Source organism: Dendrobates tinctorius, unplaced genomic scaffold (genome assembly GCF_039654945.1).
Source record: "Dendrobates tinctorius isolate UK_male_01 unplaced genomic scaffold, ASM3965494v1 ptg000057l, whole genome shotgun sequence".
Lineage (NCBI taxonomy): Eukaryota > Metazoa > Chordata > Amphibia > Anura > Dendrobatidae > Dendrobates > Dendrobates tinctorius.
This window is the reverse complement of record NW_027361725.1, coordinates 23892153-23912644: the sequence shown is the minus strand read 5'-3', so window position 1 is coordinate 23912644 and position 20492 is coordinate 23892153. Positions and strand designations below refer to the sequence as shown.

The 20492-nt window shown below is 45.0% G+C and overlaps 1 protein-coding gene across 3 annotated transcripts in view; it reads right to left on the bottom strand.

Moving 5' to 3' along the window:
* The window catches only part of SCFD1 (sec1 family domain containing 1), a 178753-nt gene that overhangs the window by 19674 nt on the left and 138587 nt on the right, over positions 1-20492 (bottom strand). For all 3 annotated transcript variants that reach the window (XM_073577826.1, XM_073577827.1, XM_073577828.1), the window contains 3 exons: positions 9785-9855; positions 537-616; positions 387-449 (listed from right to left, as the gene is read on the bottom strand). In XM_073577826.1, coding sequence (XP_073433927.1) covers positions 387-449; positions 537-616; positions 9785-9855 — 214 coding nt within the window. The remainder of the gene's footprint in view (positions 1-386; positions 450-536; positions 617-9784; positions 9856-20492) is intronic.

Below are 20492 nucleotides of genomic sequence, written 5' to 3'. Positions count from 1 at the left end.
TCTGAGCATGCTCGGGTGCTAATAGAGTGACTTTGGCATGCTCGAATAATATATTTGACTTCCTGCGGCTGTTCGACAGCAACACATGCATGGATTTCCTGTTTGTTATGCAATCCCTGTATGTGCTATGGCTGTCAAATAGCCGCGAAACATGCAGGAAAAGGGACTCAAACTTGTTATTTGAGCACCCGAGCATGAATAATACCTTATCCCAGCACATTCGCTCATCCTTAATTACAAGATAAATTGTTACAAGAACACTGTAAATCTCAGTGTACTCTACACAACACCAATAAAGCAAGAATTTCTAAAGTATTTAGCAAGGGGTTTAATTTTTGCCAAAAAAAATACCTTTTAAGTAGTAGAAACTTTAAACTAATACTTACCCTTTTGATTTAGCAGCACCAATCCCATAGTTTGCCGGTGCTGCAGCCATCTTGGCAAAAGCCCTAGATAAATAAATGCAGAGAGGGGTCTTTGCTTTGCCAACATCTGTTATATGAGGAATAGAAGATAAAATGCACAAATTTCCTTACTTCCATTGTTTGATGTAGCTTAGTGGGGCCAAGCTACAACCAGCATCCTCTAAGGCTTTCTTATACTGATCGAGATCAATCTGTGAGAGGGAAAAACATGAATTATATACATTATTATAAACATTTACCTATTTACCTGCTATTGTTGGAAGCTAAGAAGAGTACAGTGTAAGCAGAAGTGATATGGAGGGAGGAGAGAGCTCATCAGGCACACTTTGTTGCACTCATTAGTCCTGCAATGGCAATAATCTGTAGCAAGGGAAAATAAATTGAGGATTTCTATTTTAACAGGCAGCATAGAACATATTTCTGCTTCCCTTGATCCAATAAGTCTGAATTGAGTACTGAAATTGCACAACCAGCAGGTTCAATGCACACTTTTACCAAAGTCTTGGGACGCCTACACATTAGACCAAAGGCATTAATCTGCAGTCGATTCCCCGTTTGCAGCAATTACAGACTCTACTTTTCTGGGAAGACTTTCTAAAAAGTTTTGGAGGGGCCTTGCTCCTCTGGAAAAATCAAACAACCAGAGGAAGTGAGAGAGCTCCAACTTCCTCCAGATGTCAGTTATGTCTGGAGGAGGGGACAGTGACATGGCCGCAGGGATTGCGTGACTTAATGTCATGTGAGCCCCGGGAGTGCAAGTGCTGACACCGGAAGTGTGTGTGTTATTATTTCACTTGAGGGAAACATTGCAATTTGAGAGGGGGTTATCGGAGTAGTGGACAACCCCTCTCAGAATTATTTTCAGCGTAAATATAAAAAAGACCAAGGAGTTCTGGAAATGAAGATATGGCCTCCACCGAGACCTAATCTCAGCATCATCCAGTCTGTGTGAGATTACATGAAGAGAGAGAGAAGGTTTTGCACAAGCGACATCTACAGAAGATCTGTGGTTAGTTCTCCAAGATGTTTGGACAACCTGTCAAGTTCCTTCAAAAACTGCATGAAAGTACAAGTGTACATATAAGAAGTGATTTTGTTTTGAAGACTAAGGGCATTCACACAAAATATTGATTTGACTTAGCCCTTCTCCTATTTTTGAAAACATTCTTAATTTGCAGCATTTTTTCAACACCTGCCTAAAACTTTTGCACACTACTGTGCATCAACTTAGTCCAATACATTCCTCATTCAGTACCAAAAAAGCCTTCCATTTATGTTTTTTCTCCAAACAAAACAGAATCCATGTGTGAGAGATAGAAAGACTTTCTTTTCATAGAATAGGCCAAAATGATTTCCTTTAAAGTGTGACTAACAAAAAATAGCCATTCCTATTGCACAAAGGAGGCTTGTTAGGCTAAAACAGAAGAATGCACCAAGATTATTAAAATACATCACTCAGACATTCCACTTAGATACAGGATATGCTGGATGCAAACAATGGGGCCGTTCCAACCTTCAGTTGACTACAATCTGATGTTTGGTTCGGCTCCTCTTGTATAGTGTTGGATAACATTTTAATTCTTGAACCTTTTCATTATTTCTGTTTAGCTACTCCATTAGGCTTTTAGGGTCTGGACTTTTTATGTTGGATCCAGCCAATAACTTATAATGAATCTGACATTTCTGAGCCCAACAACGATAACCTGAGGGAACAGAACCTTGATGAAAATGCTAAGAGAACTGGTATGTCTTTCCATTCACCCATTGATTGTCTAGTCTAAAAAACAACAGGTATAATATAAACAGAAAAATAAAAAGAAACCCTCTAAAACTGGACAAGGAATAGATTTATAGATGCGAACAAATAATCTTTGGAGATGTACAGTTAATGACATGTAAAGTCTAATATTAATAACCGGTAAAAAAAATATAAGGATACCAGAGCTTAACCCCTTCACAACATCCACTGTACATGAATGGCGCAAGTCGGAAGCGGGTGTATGGAGCAGGCTCACGCAGCAAGCCGGTCCTATACCTGCACGTAATGGCTGGGTAATACAGCCAGGGCCTGCCGCTAACAATTGCGGGTGGAGCGATTGATAACCTATTAAATGACGCTGTCAATCTCTGACAGCAGATTTTAACACGCGCCGATATGCGAGCACGTCATTCTCTCTGCTCTTGACGTGCTCGTGACATGATCGCGAGTTAACGATGGGTTATTATGACAGCCAGAGGTCATCTGATGACCTCTTGGGTCTGTCATTACGGAGATCCTTTGAAACACCGCTTGTGGCCGGGCTTGGAAGGAAACTATGTGCTCTGCTATGTACAGCGATGCCACAGCATCGCTGTATATCGCAAAAGTGATGGGACGGTAGCATTTTCAAGTTCCCTAAGGGGTCTAACAATAACAGTGAAAAGTTAAAAAAAAAAAGAAAAATTTAAAAAAAAAAAAAAAATCTAAAAGTTAAAGTAAGCCTCCCTTTTCCCCATTGAAAATATTTGAAAATATAGATATTAAAAAATGAAAGAAAAAAAACATGGATTTTTATGAGTACTCACCGTAAAATCCTTTTCTCCGAGACACTCATTGGGGGACACAGGTACTGTGGGTGTATGCTACTGCAGCCTGGAGGCTGACACTAAGTGAACAAAAAAAGGTTAGCTCCTCCTCCACCACATATACCCTCGCCCCGATTGCGGGCGGAACTCAGTTTAGTGCAACAGCAGTAGGAGAACACAAAACAAATCAGCCTTAATGCAGAATACAATCTGTCTGGAAAAGGCCCACCCTAATCTCAACAAAAAATATATTAATTAAATAAGCAAGAGCCACGACAACTTGGCTAACAGGGTGGGTGCTGTGTCCCTCAATGAGCGTCCCGGAGAAAAGGATTTTACGGTGAGTACTCACAAAAATCCATGTTTCTCCTTCGCCTTATTGGGGGACACAGATACAGTGGGACATCCTAAAGCAGTCCCTGGGTGGGAGATTGACTCACCGATCCAAACCACATGCACCTCTTGTCTAAAGGTGCGCCACTGCTGCTTGGAGAACTCTTCTACCCAGGCTCGCATCTGCCAAAACCTGAGTATGCACATTGTAATGTTTAGAAAATGTGTGCAGGCTGGACCAGGTCGCTGCCTTGCATACCTGCTCCATCGAAGCCTGGTGCCGAAGAACCCAAGAGGCACCCACTGCCCGAGTAGAATGCGCCCCGATCCCAGCAGGAATCTGAGTGCCTCTAATACGGTAGGCCTCTTGAATAGTTAGACAGATCCATCTGGCTATGGTCGACTTTGAGGCTGAGTCCCTTCCTGCGCCCTTCGGGGAGCACGAACAGCGTATCCGTCTGGCGAAAGGGTGCCGTCCGCGACACATACATTCTGAGTGCTCTCACTAGGTCTAATGTGTGAAGCGCTTTTTCCACATGATGTACCAGCGCTGGACAAAATGAAGGCAAGATGATATCCTCATTAATGTGAAATGAGGACACGACCTTCGGCAGAAAGGGGGGAGCTGGCCTTAGAACCACTTTATCCTTGAAAAAAACGAGACCCGCCTAATGGAAGTTATGGCTACCAAGAATACCACCTTCCTGGAAAGGTACGACAACGTAATGGCTCAAACGGAGCTTCCTGCAGGACACTCAGTACCAGGTTAAGGTCCCAGGAGTCTAGGGGCGCTCTATAGGGGGGTAACAAATGTGAGACCCCCTGGATAAAGGCCTTTACCTGCATATTAGTAGCAATTTTTCGCTGGAAGAGGACAGACAAGGTCGATATCTGTCTCCTAAGGGAGCTCGGGGCCAACCCAGAGTCTAGGCCTGACTGAAGAAAAGCCAAGGTGTTGGGGATAGAAAAAATTAGTGGAGCAACCCCGCGATTTCGACACCAACTAAAGAAGACCTTCCAAGTGTGATGGTAAATCTTTGCCGAGGTAGGCTTCCGGGCGCTAACCATCGTAGTGACCACTTCCCGCCCAAACCCCGCCTGGGTCAGAATCCAAGATTCAACGGCCATGCCGTCAAACACAGGGCCCCTGAGTTCGGGTGGCAGATCGGCCCGTGCGACAGTAAGTCTGGTCGTTCTGGCAGACGCCATGGAACGTCTGCAAGGAGCTGCACTAGATCCGCACTAGATCCGTGTACCATGCCCGACGGGGCCAGCAGAATTGCTGGAACCCCCTCTGTTTTGATTTTCTTGATGACCCTCAGAAGTAGTGGTAGCGGGGGAAACAAGTATGGAAGGCAAAACTGGTTCCATGGTAGAACCAACGCATCCACGGCGATCGCTCGTGGGTCCCGAGACCGAGCGACAAACGTGGGCACCTTGGCGTTCACCCTGGAGGCCATCAGATCCACATTCGGTGTTCCCCACCGTTGGCAAATCTGCTGGAAGACCTCGGGGTGCAGAGCCCATTCCCCGGACACGACACCCTGCCGGCTGAGGAAGTCCGCCGCCCTATTTTCCACGCCCGGTATGTGGACTGCTGAAATTACCGAATGGTTCCTCTCGGCCCAGCGAAGTACGTGTTCTACTTCGCGCATGGTTGCCCTGCTGCGGGTGCCCCTTGATGATTCACATAAGCCACCTCCGTGGCGTTGTCCGATTGAATCCAGACAGGACGTCCTGCTAGAAAGTGCTGGAAATGTTGCAGCGCCAGCCGCACTGCTCGTATCTCCAACAAGTTGATCTGGAGGTGTGCCTCCTGTTGTGACCATTGCCCCTGAGCTGTGTGGTGAGGAAAAACCGCTCCCCAGCCGAGGAGGCTCGCGTCGGTTGTGACCACCAACCACTGATCTGGGGGGAAAGGCTTTCCCTGAAGAAGGGAGGAACTTCTCGTCCACCACTGTAGTGAGTGTCTGACCTGAGAGGACAACGGGCACCGATGATTGAGCGTGAATGGGCTCTTGTCCCAGACTGTCAAGTGAGCGTGCTGCAGGGGACGAAGATGAAATTGGGCAAACGGAATTGCTTCCATTGCCGCCACCATCTTCCCTAGCACCCTCATCCCGAACCGAATGGTGTGAGGGACTGGCTGCTGCAGTTTACGGACTCCCTGCCGGAGTGCTAGAGCCTTGTCCTGAGGGAGAATTACCAATCCTCGGGAGGTGTCGAAAATCATTCCTAAGAAAGAAATCTTCTGGGCTGGGACAAGGGATGATTTCTTCCTGTTGACCAACCATCCTAGGCGGGATAGGGTACCCAGCGCGATGCTGACATTCTCTTTGCATGCCCGAAATGAAGGGCCTTTGACCAAGAGGTCGTCTAAGTACGGCAAGACAACTATGCCCCGAGAGTGTAGAATGGCCATGACGACTGCCATTACCTTTGTGAACACCCTGGGGGCGGTAGCCAGCCCGAAGGGGCTACAAACTGGAAATGCCGGCCATTGTTGGCAAAACGTAGGAACCTCTGATGTGGAGGAAAAATAGGGATGTGCAGATAGGCATCCTGAACGTCTATCAAGGCCAAGTATTCCCCCTGCTCCATGGCCGCTATAACCAAACGGAGAGATTCCATTTGAAAATGTTTGATCCTGATGAACCTGTTCAGGAGCTTTAGGTCCAGTACCGGCCTGACTGTCCCATCCTTTTTGGGGACCGCGAACAGATTGGAGTAAAAACCCCGAGTCCTCTCGCACTCTGGTACGGGAATAATGACTCCGTTGCACTGGAGTACCTTGATGGCTCCCAGCAATGTCTCTGCCCGGGCTTCCACCTTGGGAAGCCGGGAAAGAAAAAATCATTTTGGGGGAAACTTGACAAATTCTATCTTGTACCCGGACGACACTAATTCCGCCACCCATGCGTCGCGTGCCACCGCGACCCAGACGTGGCAGAACTGAAGTAGACGGCCACCCACCCTGTCGTTTTAGGGTAACGGCTGCCCCGAGTCATTTAGCTGAGGATCTTTGGGGTCTGGCTCCACTCGACCTGGGCTGGCGAGCCCGCATCCTGCCCAGCGGGTTAGCTCTATATGTGACCTGTCGATCCATGTCTTGGTTGTAGCGAACTGGAGCGGCGGAACTGGCCGCTGCCATCCATCCGGGGTTACGAAAAGCCTGAAACTGCGCCTGAGGCTGACGAAACGGCGGCTTGATTTTCTGCTGTGGGAGAAAACTGCTTTTTCCCCCTGTAGCATCAGAGATGAGTTGGTCTAATTTTTCCCCAAATAGGCGGCTACCTTGATAAGGCAGGGAAGTCAAGGATTTTTTTAAATCAAATCGATCCGCCACATCCTTAACCATAGAGCCCTCCTAATGGCGACTGCATTAGCTGCCGCTATTGCCGCGCAATTAGCAGTGTCTAAGGAAGCATTGATCAGGTAATCACCTGCCATCGCGATCTGACTCGCTACCTCTGATACCTACGTCGGCAGGTCCCTATCCTGCAAGACTTTATTTAATGATTCTGACCATGACATCATGGCCTTGGCTACCCATGTTGCTGCGAATGAAGGAGAGAGTGCTGAACCTGACGCTTCATACACCGAGCGGGCCAAACTCTCTATGAGCCGATCCGTGGGGTCTTTAATGGAAGAAACACTAGGTACCGATAACAAAGATTTTGAAGCCAAGTGTGACACTGGCGGCTCCACCACCGGGGATTCCACCCATTTCTTACAGAGCTCCGATGCAAATGGATACCTTGCTTCTAGCGTTTCTGGCCCGAGAAACGCCTGTCCGGCCGCTCCCTGTGACGCTGTACTATGTCCTCGAACTCTGGGTGAGTGCCAAATACTCTATGCGGTCGTTGGCCCTCTTAAAGGACTCCTTATGACCTGATGCCAGAGAGACGTCATCCTCGATACCCAAAGTCTGACTGACAGCTTCAATGGGACTGTCAACCATCTCCCGACACCCTGTCGCATCTAGGTCCAGGGGCTCATCTGCGTCATAATCTGAACTCTGCTCGCTCCCGGAAAGTGGTGACGGTGAACGAGACGCTGCACTCACGGATGCCGAAGCACCGGATGGGCCCGGAGACGCCGTGTGGGTTCTCTTCCTATGCGCAGGTCTAGAATGACTGCGACCCCTGCAGGCCGGAGGCTCTTGTGAGGCGGATGATCCCTCGCAGACAGGCGAGCCCTCTGTGCTCATGGAAACCTAACCCCACAAGAAATACATGCGGCATAAAGGAACGTGTGCGATTTACCTTTTCCGGACATATTGCTGCCAGGTCTAATTTATATGAGGGTTCAGGGGAAGGGAGGAGGACAAAAAACCACCTTTAATCACCCGTAGCGCGCCTCTAGGGTTGGGGTCACACTTACCCCGTCCTGAGTCCCCACATGCTCCTGCCGCTGCCTCTGCGTTGCCCTGCGTTCCTTTCCTCTGGGCAGGCCGGGACGTTCCTCTCTCGGTCGCGGCCTACCCTGCAATGACGCCGGGGGCTATTTGTTCGGCGTCCGCCCTAGCCCAGGGCTAAATTTTGCATGCAGGCCCGCCCACCCCACGGGAAGGGGGGCGCGGCCTCCCCTGTCGCCGGAACCCGGCGTCCACACCTGGCGAAAGGAGGGAGGAGGATTGCCCTATACTTCCTAAGACGCCTGGAGCTTCAGTGGACCGGAGCGCTGCCGCAGGACCCTCCCCAGCCCTCCATACCTGACTCCGGATCCAGCACCCACGTATAGGGGGAATGGGGTTAATTTCTAGACGGTGCAGGCACCCTAACTCCGTCTAACCCCTTCAGGGGGTGAGGAGAGGGACCGTCCGCCACATTGCAGCACCGCCGTCTAGCGTTGGTGGAGCAGTGGGGGCCGCACAGACTAGTCTTGTGCCTCTGTGCAAGCCCATGGTTTCAATACTTAGGGGTGAACAAGGCTAAGTCCGGCATCGTGTCCCACGTCGCGGGAGAGGATATGTGGAGGGACACTCGCATGTGCTCGCCTCTTTCAATAGGATCCGTTGCCCGTCTTATCTTCATAAAAATAAAAAACAAAAATAGAAGTCTGGGGAAAAAAACCCAGATATGTCCCTCGGTGCAGGAAAGGATACGTGGAGACGATATTAAACACTTGCTCGCCCGTTGATGGTTTGGGGAGATCGGACCCTTTCAATAGGATCTGTCGCCCCTGTCTTATCTTCATGGAAAAAAGAAGTCTGGAGAAAAACAGACATGTGTGCCTCCAGAGACACTAAGCAAAAAAACTGAGTTCCGCTCGCAATCGGGTGTATGTCGCGGAGGAGGAGCTAACCTTTTTTTGTTCACTTAGTGTCAGCCTCCAGGCGGCAGTAGCATACACCCACAGTACCTATGTCCCCCAATGAGACGAAGGAGAAAACACGTGGTATCGCCGCTTTCAGAAATATCCGATCTATCAAAATTTTAAAACCATTCACCCGATCCGTCAATGAAAAAATTCAAGAACGCTAAAATTATGTTTTTTTTGGTAGCCACGGAAAAAAAAAAAGAGTAACAAGCGACCAAAACGTCACATCTACCCCTAAATGGTAGCAATAAAAATGTCATCTCGCCCTGCAAAAAATAAGTAATCACACAGATCCATTGGCAAAAATAAATAATGTTTCGGGTCTTGGGAAATGGCGACAACCCCAAAATTTTCTTTTGCAAGCTTCTGATTTTTATTCACTACTAAAAAAAAAAAAAAAAAAAAAAAAGCTGGACATGATGGGTATCGCCAGAATCGTCTTGATGAAGAAAATCACATCGCAAGGTTATTTTTACCACAAAATGTACACCGTACAAACAATTCCCAAAAAAACAATGTCAGAATTGCATTTGTTTTCACAATTTCACAGCACTTGGAATTTGTTTTCCCATTTTCCAGTGATCTATGTGGTAAAATGAATGGTTTCATTCAACAGGCATTTTGTAGTCCGCACCAGAAGGAAGTCAACATCGTAAGAAGCGGCTGCAGTGGTGTTCGGCCCTTCGGTTGGGCTGCCATGCTCAGATGACTCCAGCAGCTTGTCATTGGTCACATCTTCGATTACGCGATGCGGAAGTCACCTGATTATGGCAGCCAATCACACGTCCCTACAGTACTACAGCTGCTTTGAACAGTGATGACTTCCTTCCAGTGTAAACGCAGATATCGGAGTGCCCTGTGCTGGATCTATGCCGGTAGGAGAGTATAACTTCATTTGTTATTTTTTAATATAGCAAGCCACTTGTAAAATTTTAATTTTGCTGGAAAACCCCTTTAAGCTCACTGAGCCTTTTGAGAAGACAGAGGAACACATTCAGAAGATGAATTAAAACCTTGTAATATTTCCCTCTGCAGCAACATTTTCTTGACTTCGGATACCTAAGCACCTTATTACATTTCATTCACAAAACCAATGAAATTTTTGTATTTAATGATCAAAATAAAGCAGTTATTGGTACCTCAGATGGCGGCTGTGCAGACGTGATGTAATAGATCAGAAACAACCGCATCTTGTCTTCTGGCGTCCCCGCTACAAACAAACAACGGGAAACACACAAACATGTAAAACGTGCAATAAAAGAAACCATTTGTGGCATGACCACAAGTCAACGGAATAATAAATTATCGCTAATCCGGGAATAAAATTTTAAAAGGTGCAAAAGGAAACACTGGAAATGAGTCAGTGCGGCTGGAGGACTATTAAACACAGCAATAAGAAGACACAGCTTTATTAGAGCGCTGCTAACAGTTATAGTAAATGGACAAGGATGTAACTACTGAAAAACAAGTAGTGTGATACAATCTGTCAAACAATTTCAAGTCGCCTGACGGGGCTCTAAACATTATATAGATATATCTGGTCAATATGCTATAACATAAAATATTTGCATTTCTTCTCTACTTGGGCACCATTTCTAGAACAAAGGGAGCACCGTCTACAGCAGGGGTTTGCAATTAATTTTCCCGAGGGGCCACATGAGAGACCGTGACTGTTGTGGAGGGCCAAACCAATAGGCCAAAATTAATTCTGCTCAATATTAATATCAATATATTATAACTATTATTGATAATTTTATTAATATTAATTGTATCACTTAATATTGAGCAGAAATAAATATGCTGACATCCCCCTATATATCGTTTGAACCTGAGCTCAGCCCCTTCTGAATACTGTATGAGCCCCTCAACAGCCCCTTATCTGCCGCATAAGCCCCACACAGCCTCCTCCATATGCGGCATGAGCCCCGCACAGCCTCCCCCATATGCGGCATGAGCCCCGCACAGCCTCCCCCATATGCGGCATGAGCCCCACACAGCCTCCCCCATATGCGGCATGAGCCCCACACAGCCTCTCCATATATGGCATGTGCCCCACAGACTCCCTATATAAATTGCATAAGCCCCACATAGCCTTCCCATATATACCGCATGAGCCCCACACAGCCTCCCCATATACGGCATGAGCCCCACAATCTCCCCCTAAGTATACTGCATGAACCCCACAGTCTCCCCATATATTGCATGATCCCCACAGCCTCCCTATATACACTGCATGAGCCCCACATAGCCTCCCTACATACACTGCATGAGCCCCACACAGCCTTCCCATATATACTGCATGAGTCCCACACAGCCTCCCCATTTACAGCATGAGCCCCACACTCCCTCTCTATATATGGCATGAGCCCCACAGACTCCCTATATATACTGCATGAGTCCCAAACAGCCTCTCTATATACACTGCTTGAGCCCCACACAGCCTCCCCACTTACGGTATGAGCCCCACACTGTCGTCTCCATATATGGCATGAGCCCCATAGTTTCCCCCTATATATACTGCATGAGCCCCACAGTCTCCCCCTATATATACTGCATGAGCCCCACAGTCTCCCCATATATTGCATGAGCCCCACACAGCCTCCCCATATACACTGCATGAGCCCAACACAGCCTCCCCATATATTGCATGAGCCCCAGTCTCCCTATATACACTGCATGAGCCAAACACAGCCTCCCTATATACATTGAATGAGCCCCACACAGCCTCCCAATGTACACTGCATGAGCCCCAACAAGCCTCCCTATATACACTGCATGAACCCCACACAGCCTCCCTATATACACTCATGTCGCCCCCATAGCCTCTGTAGCATGTCACCCCATAGGCTCCCCATGTGCAGCATGTCACCTCCATATGCAGCACCATGTGCCGCCTGTCACCCCCATATGCAGCACCATGTCACCCCCAAATGCAGCATCATGTCACTCTTTATGTGCAGCACCATATCACCCATGTGCAGCACCATGTCATTCCCCATGTGCAGCATCATGTCACCCCCCCCCACATGTGCAGCACCCAAACAGCCCATACACATGAGAAAAAAAAACAAAAAAACAACCACATACTCAACTCGGTCCTGTTCCCCAGCACTCTGCTTCTCTCTGTGCCTCTGGTGCGCTGACTCTCTGGAGTACACAGCTGATGCAATGAAATGGCCAGAGTCCTCTCCTCCACCAAAGGAGTCAGCGGTGCAGCGCACAGCCGTACATGGAAACAGCGAGCGGGTGGGCACCGTGCGGCCCGTGGACCTCTGATTTCCAGCCCCACGGCAGTCTCAGTCTGCGGGCCAGACTGAGACAGCCAGAGGGCTGGATGTGGCCCATGGGCTGCACTTTTTCCAGGTCCGGTCTATATTGTCGGACTGGGGTGCCAAGGGCCCACCAGTAACCAACTCCAGTCCCTCACTTTCCAGCTACATCCAATGAACTGGGTTGATAGGTAAATGAATAAGATGCTGCCATTGTCTGTACGTAGTGATACAAGTATATTGTAACAAGTAATGCTCGTATAAGAATGTGGTGGCCCACCGGAGGATTCTCCTGTTCTCTGGTGGGCCAGTCCACGCCTGACTGTGCAGCCGATGTGACTGGCATGGCCGAGTCCAGCAAAAAGTGCACATTTATGTAAAACAAATAAAAGTAGCCATGTATAAAAACAGTTAGATCCAGACGTATGAGGGCATTCAACAATTTTACGTTCGCCTCTCTACACGTGTAGAATGAACTTACTACAAAGCCATCAAGATGTGATTCAAGTTTAGACTTGTAGCTTTTTTTTGCTGATCCAAGAATTTTTTTTTTTTTTTTAACTATTTAAGAATTTGAGTTTTTTTTTTTTTTACATAGGCCCTCCATTTTCACAGGCTGAAAAAAAATTGACTGCTTGACTAATTAGCGGGTTCACGAAGCAGTGTGGCCAGTTACCTCATCATTTCAGGACAAACTAAAGAGTATAAAGGGTCTAAAGTTGATTAAGGCGCCCAGATTCATCAAAGCAATTTTGGCAGAAATCTGGCATACTGTGCTTTGAAAAGTTGCTAAATTTTGCACAACTCATAGATGAACAAAAATTCTGTGACTTTTAGTGTTTTCAAGCCAGTTTCTCCTAGCTCTGCCAAAATGGGCATAGCTTAGGTGGGATGAGGGTATTACACTATAGCTCATCCAATTTATTATAAAGCAGCGGTATGCCTTACTTCAGAAATCTTATCTTATTCCAGTCCATGACTAGAGTAAGATCTGTGGAGTGGTGCATGGATGCACATGATCTTGATGCATTTCGGGAAAATTATAAACTCTTTTACACAATAGCTCTAAGTACGATAAATAGCACCACTACAATTACACAACAGTCTGAAACTCTATTTCAATTTAGGACCCAAGAGAACAATCCAACAGTCATTTCTACTAGTACAATCACTGGTAAGGATTTTACTCCATCCAGCAGGCAGGGTCATCGTTTCTTAATAACAGTGTTAACATCTCGGACAGATGGTCATAAGTTATGACCGTGCATCACTAGAAGTACGTCACGGTGGCTCAGTGGTTAGCTGGGTCCTGGGTTCGAATCCCACCAAGGACAACATCTGCAAGGAGTTTGTATGTTCTCCCCGTGTTTGCGTGGGTTTCCTCCGGGCACTCCGGTTTCCTCCCACACTCCAAAGACATACTGATAGGGAATTTAGATTGTGAGCCCCATCGGGGACAGTGATGAAAATGTGTGCAAACTGTAAAGCGCTGCGGAATATGTTAGCGCTATATAAAAATAAAGATTATTATTATTATTATTATTATTATTAAAAAGTCACAATTTACTGCGCTGTGCTATCATACAGAGCGCTGCTCCCACACGTTTCACATGTTCAGTTGTTTTGACGTATGAATCAGCCAGCGACTTATTCGAAGACTTTTCTGTCTTTTAAAGGCATCCGAAAATCTGAATTTAGTACATGGGAACCCCGATCCCTGGATCCAATTCATAAAACAAGTGATAATCTCTCTCACTTAATAAAGCATAACTCATTTCTTTGACACATGGCCAGGCAGCGGAGCTGAGAAATTATTATGAAAGTGTAATAACAGCAGGGCAGCAGCTCATAGAAGCTAAAGGCCAGCGGAAAGTGGAATGAAAATGTACTTGCCACAGATTAAATATTGTACTAAACAATGTGTTAAAAAGCCTACAAGTGCATGGCAGTGCTACATACAGGTGCGTCTCACAAAATTAGAATATCCTCAAAAAGTTAATTTATTTCAGTTCTGTTTCGAATCAGTGATGGTTTGGGGAGCCATGTCATCTACTGGTGTAGGTCCACTGTGTTTTAACAAGACCAAAGTCAGCGCAGGAAATTCTACAGCACTTCATGCTTCCCTATGCCGACAAGCTTTTTGGAGATGGAAATTTCATTCTCCAGCAGGACTTGACACCTGTCCACACTGCCACTGTATATATAGATATACAATGGTTCAAGAAGGCACTACATTACAGGTCTACAGAGCAGCAATGCTGCTAAATCAGGTGATTGCATCACCAGATGAAAAGTGGCCAGTGGGGGGCGTGACCTAGATCCCACATGAGGTGGATGTAGGTTTTGAGCTCTGGAGAGTATACCTCCCTAATCTGACTTCCACAGCGGCTAAAACAGGCCAATCAGCATTAAATCTGTGCATAACACTCTTCTGACACCCAAGAGATCACTTCAGGCCCGGTAAAAATCGACCTCTGATCTTCCGGGGCACCAAAGAGGATTGAGGCCTAAATCTGCTGCTAGGCCGCAAAGCCAGGGGCTAAAGTAGCTGGTAGCGACCGACTTAATTTCCAGAGCTGTCAGCCTCATCACAACTCTGACCGGAGCCGAGAATACAGGCCCTCTTGGTCCAGACCACACACCATCAGCATCCCGCAGACACATCAGGACTGCGGACACAGAATGGGACTAACTGGTAAGCAGAGAGGCCCTCTTTTGCCACATAGCTCTGTAAATCGGGTCGCAGTTGTGACCTTCTGCAAGCTCCATAATCGGGACGCAGCTGCGACCTACCTTTGCGAGGTTCCGTGTTCCCCCCTGCGATCTCTCTTACTGCTGGAGACGCAAGCATCCCTATTTGGTCTCCACTAGACCCTGACTCCGTTCGCAAGTTCCCTAATGAGACGCAGTGGAACCGAGAGTCCTCAAACAAGACTTTACTAAGTCTTCCTTCCTCATCGCAATCCTTTGGTATCGCACTAAAAATCCCCGTGGAGTCTTTACCACATTACAATTTCTGTGCAACTCCATTTGAGATCGCTACTGCGACGCCGCAAATCTTTTATATTTCTGCTTCTCCATGTCAACGCAATTTTATTACCACTATGAGCAATTCCAAGTCCAAAGGTAAACTCTCTACTCCATCTCTTCCCAAGTCACAAAATCAATGAAAGATGGAAATTTCCTCCTGGAACAGGCATCAAACTAGTCCACAAGACAAAACCTCAAGTCCATTGAGATCCAGGTGTCCTACAAGGGACCTTCCTTTTACCTCAGGTCAAACTAGAAGAACAAATCTGTCTTCTCAATTCAATACCCCTAATTCGAAACAGATATCAACATATTATTCAGCGGAAACTATGGATACCTCCTACAACTAAAAAAGGAGAACTCCAGGAGCTCGGGCCGAATCTTGCTCAAATCAAGAGGAGATCTCAGACTCCGAAGGAGTGTCAAGCGACACATCACCTAATCCAACTCCCGCTAAAACCAAATTTAGACCTGAAAAATCTGCTCTGGATCCAGGACCTGACCATCCACCATCTCATCAATCTGCTAGCCCTCAAGACCCCAGCCAAGACATGCTCAGTAAACTGTTTAATTCTATGAACAAAAATTTTGAGCTATTAAGCCAAAAAATGGATAATAACTTTAAAAAATATTGTGAGACCATCGACAGGCAACTAGCCAATCATGAAGAAAGACTGTGCAAACTTGAACAAAAGTCGAAGGAGTCCTCAGTCGACATTCAATACTTATCAGCCGACGTACAAAAACTGAGAGTCAAAATGGCCGACCTAGAGGATAGAGGACGGAGGAATAATATTAAAATCCGGGGGATCCCCGAAACATCCTCCAAGAAAATCTTACAAGTCATATCCAAGAAATTTTCAAGCTAGCCATCCCTGACCTATCCGAATCGGACTTGATAATAGACAGAACACACAGGCTCCCTCGCCCGCCAAAAATTTCTCAGGAACTTCCAAGAGACACAATTCTTAGAGTCCATTTCTGTCAAACTAAGGAAAGGATCCTAAATTATCTCAAGACCAACAAATCCTTCGCTGACCCATACAAAGATCTCAAAAGTTTTCCCGGATCTATCCAAGGAAACGCTGGAACTATGTCGGTACTTTCATAATATAACTGCAGCCCTTCGGGACAAGGACATACCCTATAAATGGGGTTTTCCCATCAAATTGTTGGTGAACTATAGAGGGAGAACGATCCCCATCTTCACTCCAGAGGAAGGAGCCGATTTCTTGGATTCAAGTAGCAATAGTCATTCCAGGCATAATAACTGATCTAATCATACACAGACTGCCTGCTTATTAACCTTTTTTTCCATAGGTACTCAGGCCTGTAGTCTCTTATAATGGAGGTTTACCCTCCTATTTCAGTTCACGGAATTACCCCCGATACTATAGAGGTAGTTTCTTTGCTTTGAACTACTTGAACAGTTTTACAGTTTAAATTGTTCCGTTATATATAATTTGAAGCAAAAGTTGAAATAACATTTGATAGTTATTTCTTTTCATTAATTGTTCTAGTTGCTTTGTTAGCTTCCAAACTAAACCATTTACCAGCTCCCTCCTCATATCAGTGGTCTGTCTCTGTCATTCCTCAGATATGAGTCTTAAATTCTTATCTTACAATGTTAGAGGCTTAAACAGCTCTAAGAAAAGACACACTTTTTGGAGAGAGTTGATAAATGCACGTGTTGACATTGCATGTGTTCAAGAGTCGAAGTTCCTCAGAGACAGCCACCCATACTTTCAACACAGCAAGTATCCTCATATTTATGAGTCTTGCAACTCTAGCAAGAAAGCAGGGGTTATAACGCTGATTAATGGATCTATCCCCTTCGAGGCCTTAGAGGAACATGGTGACGAGGAGGGTAGGTTCCACATATTAGTTTGCAAATTGAATAATCAGGTCTGCACACTAGTCAATTTGTACGCACCCAATCAAGGCCAACATACGTTTCTCAATAAGTTGATGAAAAATGTACCATCTGTGAGGAGAGGAGATCTGTTTCTACTGGGCGATTTTATCCTCACCCCAGACAGCACGATAGACTCATCCTCACTATCTAGACCCATTACTGATAACCTAAACACTTGGCTTGATAAAAATGAGCTGTTCGACACTTATAGATGCCTAAATTCTTCTTCACTAGAATTTTCAATGTCTCCAATACCCACCAATCCGCATTGCGAATCGACCTCATCATTTCTGATGTTTTTTCTCTTACCAGATTTGAAGATGTCTCTATTGGCCACAGAACAATGTCCAAACATGCACCGGTTAATGGAAAAATTTTTCTAGGTCCTCCGCTAAGAAATACCAAACTTTGGAGATATAACGCCAACATTGTCAATAACCCCATACATAAAGTTACCTTACAAAACGCTATCAACAACTATTTTAATGAGAACAAGCCAGAAGACACCAGTCCGCTAACAAATTGGTGTGCTCACAAGGCGGTGGTAAGAGGTATCCTAATAGAGATTTCCTCTAAGACCAAAAAGGAAAATAACCTAAAAATTTCCAATATCCAAAAATCAATTCGGAAAATAGAGAACGTTATAATTAGTTTGCCCTCTCCATCACCACAACATCAATCGGACCTATCAAAACTCAGAATTGACCTTAGGAATCTAATTCAGGCCCCCTATGAAGCCGCAGTGAGATCATCCAAATTCAATTACTATACCTCTCTAAACAAGCCCACAAAATAAATGGCCAACAAAATTAAAAATAGCAGAATTCAAAGTAAAATAAACAGAATCAAATCTCTTGTAGGAAACTCCAAAATTTCCCATCCTCAAGAGATTTCAAATGAATTCGCAAAATTTTATGCCAATCTCTACAACTTAAATACCAACCCCTCATCTTCGCTTCAGAATACAGCAGAAATTGCCAATTACCTCTCATCTATTAACCTCCCCCTTCTTTCTGAAAATGACCTTTCGTTCTTATCCACCCCAATAGACAAATCAGAAATTGAGGAAGCCATCAACAAACTCGACCTCCACAAATCCCCAGGCCCCGACGGGTTCACCAATACGTATTATAAAGCTTTCAACACTATCCTTACTAAGGTGAGTTCTTACTAACCTCACCTTGGCCTTCAACCATGCTTCCAATACAGGTCAATTTCCCTCTGAGATGTTGGAAGCTTCCATCTCAGTTCTACCTAAAAACAAAGGAGATCCAGAGGCTATCGAGAATTTTAGACCCATATCCCTCCTTAACACTGATGTTAAATTATATTCTAAAATTCTAGCGAACAGGCTTAGCTCCATTCTCCCTAGGCTTATTCAAAATGATCAGTCGGGCTTTATCAAAGGAAGGCAACCAGCAGATGCCACAAGGAGACTGATAAACTCCATAAAATGGGCCAATGCTACCAAACACCCTATGACTTTATTATCGCTCGACGAAAAAAAAGCTTTCGATAGATTAAGCTGGTCTTTCCTTCGAGAAACCCTAACTAAATTTGGATTCAATGATTCACTAGTAACCTCCATAATGGCTCTTTACTCATTCCCCCAAAGCCAGAGTAGTTTGTAATAACCATGTATCTGACACATTCCTCATAAAAAACGGTACTAGGCAAGGTTGCCCCTTTTCTCCTCTCCTTTTCAATCTTGCCATGGAGCCCCTAGCAGAACGAATTAGAAACCATCCTTCTATCAAAGGTATAGACACGCAAAACCACCAATACAAAATTAGCCTTTATGCCGACGACTTATTCCTTACCCTTACGGACCCCTGCATTTCCATCCCTGAAACTATCCTTGAAATTGACCAATTCTCTGCCATATCTAACTTTAAAATTAACCACCAAAAATCATATATTCTCCCGATTAACGTTAAAGAAAAATCAGTCTCTTATATCAAAACAGTTTCTTCTCTTAATTGGACCAATAAAACTCTTCCCTACCTAGGTATACTCATCTCCAAAAACCTCACACAGATGGTCAAATCCAATCTTAATAAAATGACTGAAATCACCAATAAAGACAATGCCACCTACAAAACTAAACACTTAACCTGGTGGGGGAAGGTCTTGACAATGAAAATGTTCACTATTCCTAAACTTCTTCACATACTTAGATGTCTTCCTCTCCCAATATTCTCTATCCACCTTACCCGCATGCAATCACAGATAAATTCCTTTATATGGGGCCATAAGAAGCCAAGAGTTGCAACACAAATGTTATATAAAAAGAAAATACACGGAGGCATTTGCATACCAAATATCACAGCTCACTATAACATGCTTTTAATCAAACAGAGTGCTCACTGGCTAAATGATTCTCACAGCCCAGCCTGGCTTAATTTGGAAACTACTCTGAATAAAAATGTACACCCCAAAGCCATACTTATCAAAGCCATTACCAATAACCTCCCCAACACGATTGCTTACCCAATCTTCCAGGCCATTGCTACGGCCTGGAATAAGTTCTCAAAAACAAGACTAAAAATTCAGCAAATTGAAATTAAAAAAAAACCTCCCCCTTACCCTCATAGCAAATCTCATCAACCGTACTCTGTCTCCTATCTGGGCAGATTCCAATATTTTCAAACTAAGAGACATCTTCCACGAAAACAAATTCTCGAGTTTTCTTTTTCTCAAGAGAAAATATAATATTTCCTCATCTTCTTTCCTAGAGTACCAAATCCTCAAAGACACCATACAATCCTTTCTGGACCTAAAATTCAGTTTCTCTGAAGCATCAATAAAGTTATTGAATAATCATGAGCACCAGATCTTTTGGAGCCATAGATTCATATATGATAATTTTAATAACGACACATTATTACTTAAAAATCCCTCAATGTTGAGTTGGGAGAAGGATCTCAACTCTTCATTCTCTGCTGAAAGTTAGGAGGACGCTCTTTCTTCAGCTTACCAATCTGTAATGTCCATCCCACAACAGGAGACCCACTCTAAAACTATCTCCAGATGGTATTACACTCCCAACAGACTGGCTCACATAGGTTCCTCAAACTCCCCACTTTGTTGGAGAGGATGCGGCCAAAAAGGGGATATTCTGCATGTCTTTTGGGAATGCCCAATGACAAAATTGTTATGGTCTCAAATGTCCATCTATAATCAACAAAATAATTGGAAAACCTTTCAACCTTACTCCCTGCATTGCCCTGCTTTCATTAAATTTGGACGAAATAGATCATTCACTGAGACCTATTTTCAATCATATATGTCTCGTCACGAAGAACATCATAGCATACCATTGGAAATCCTATTTTTGCCTAGTTCTAATGACATAATTAAACTGATCAATCAACATAGATCACATGAGCTACAATTCGCTCTTCATAACGATCACTTCAACAAATTCTTCAAGAAATGATCTGTATGGGACCATGTCTTCCCTCCCACGTTAGTATGAATTTGGTAGGATTTTTATTTAACAAAGTGGTCCCTCAACTTGATTTGTGACATACCGTTTATTGTACTTTATCCATTAATTCGATCGCTATGTTTGCGCTTGCACTTGATTTTGTATGATCTAGCGATTGTTGCGTCAATTAATGACTCGATGTT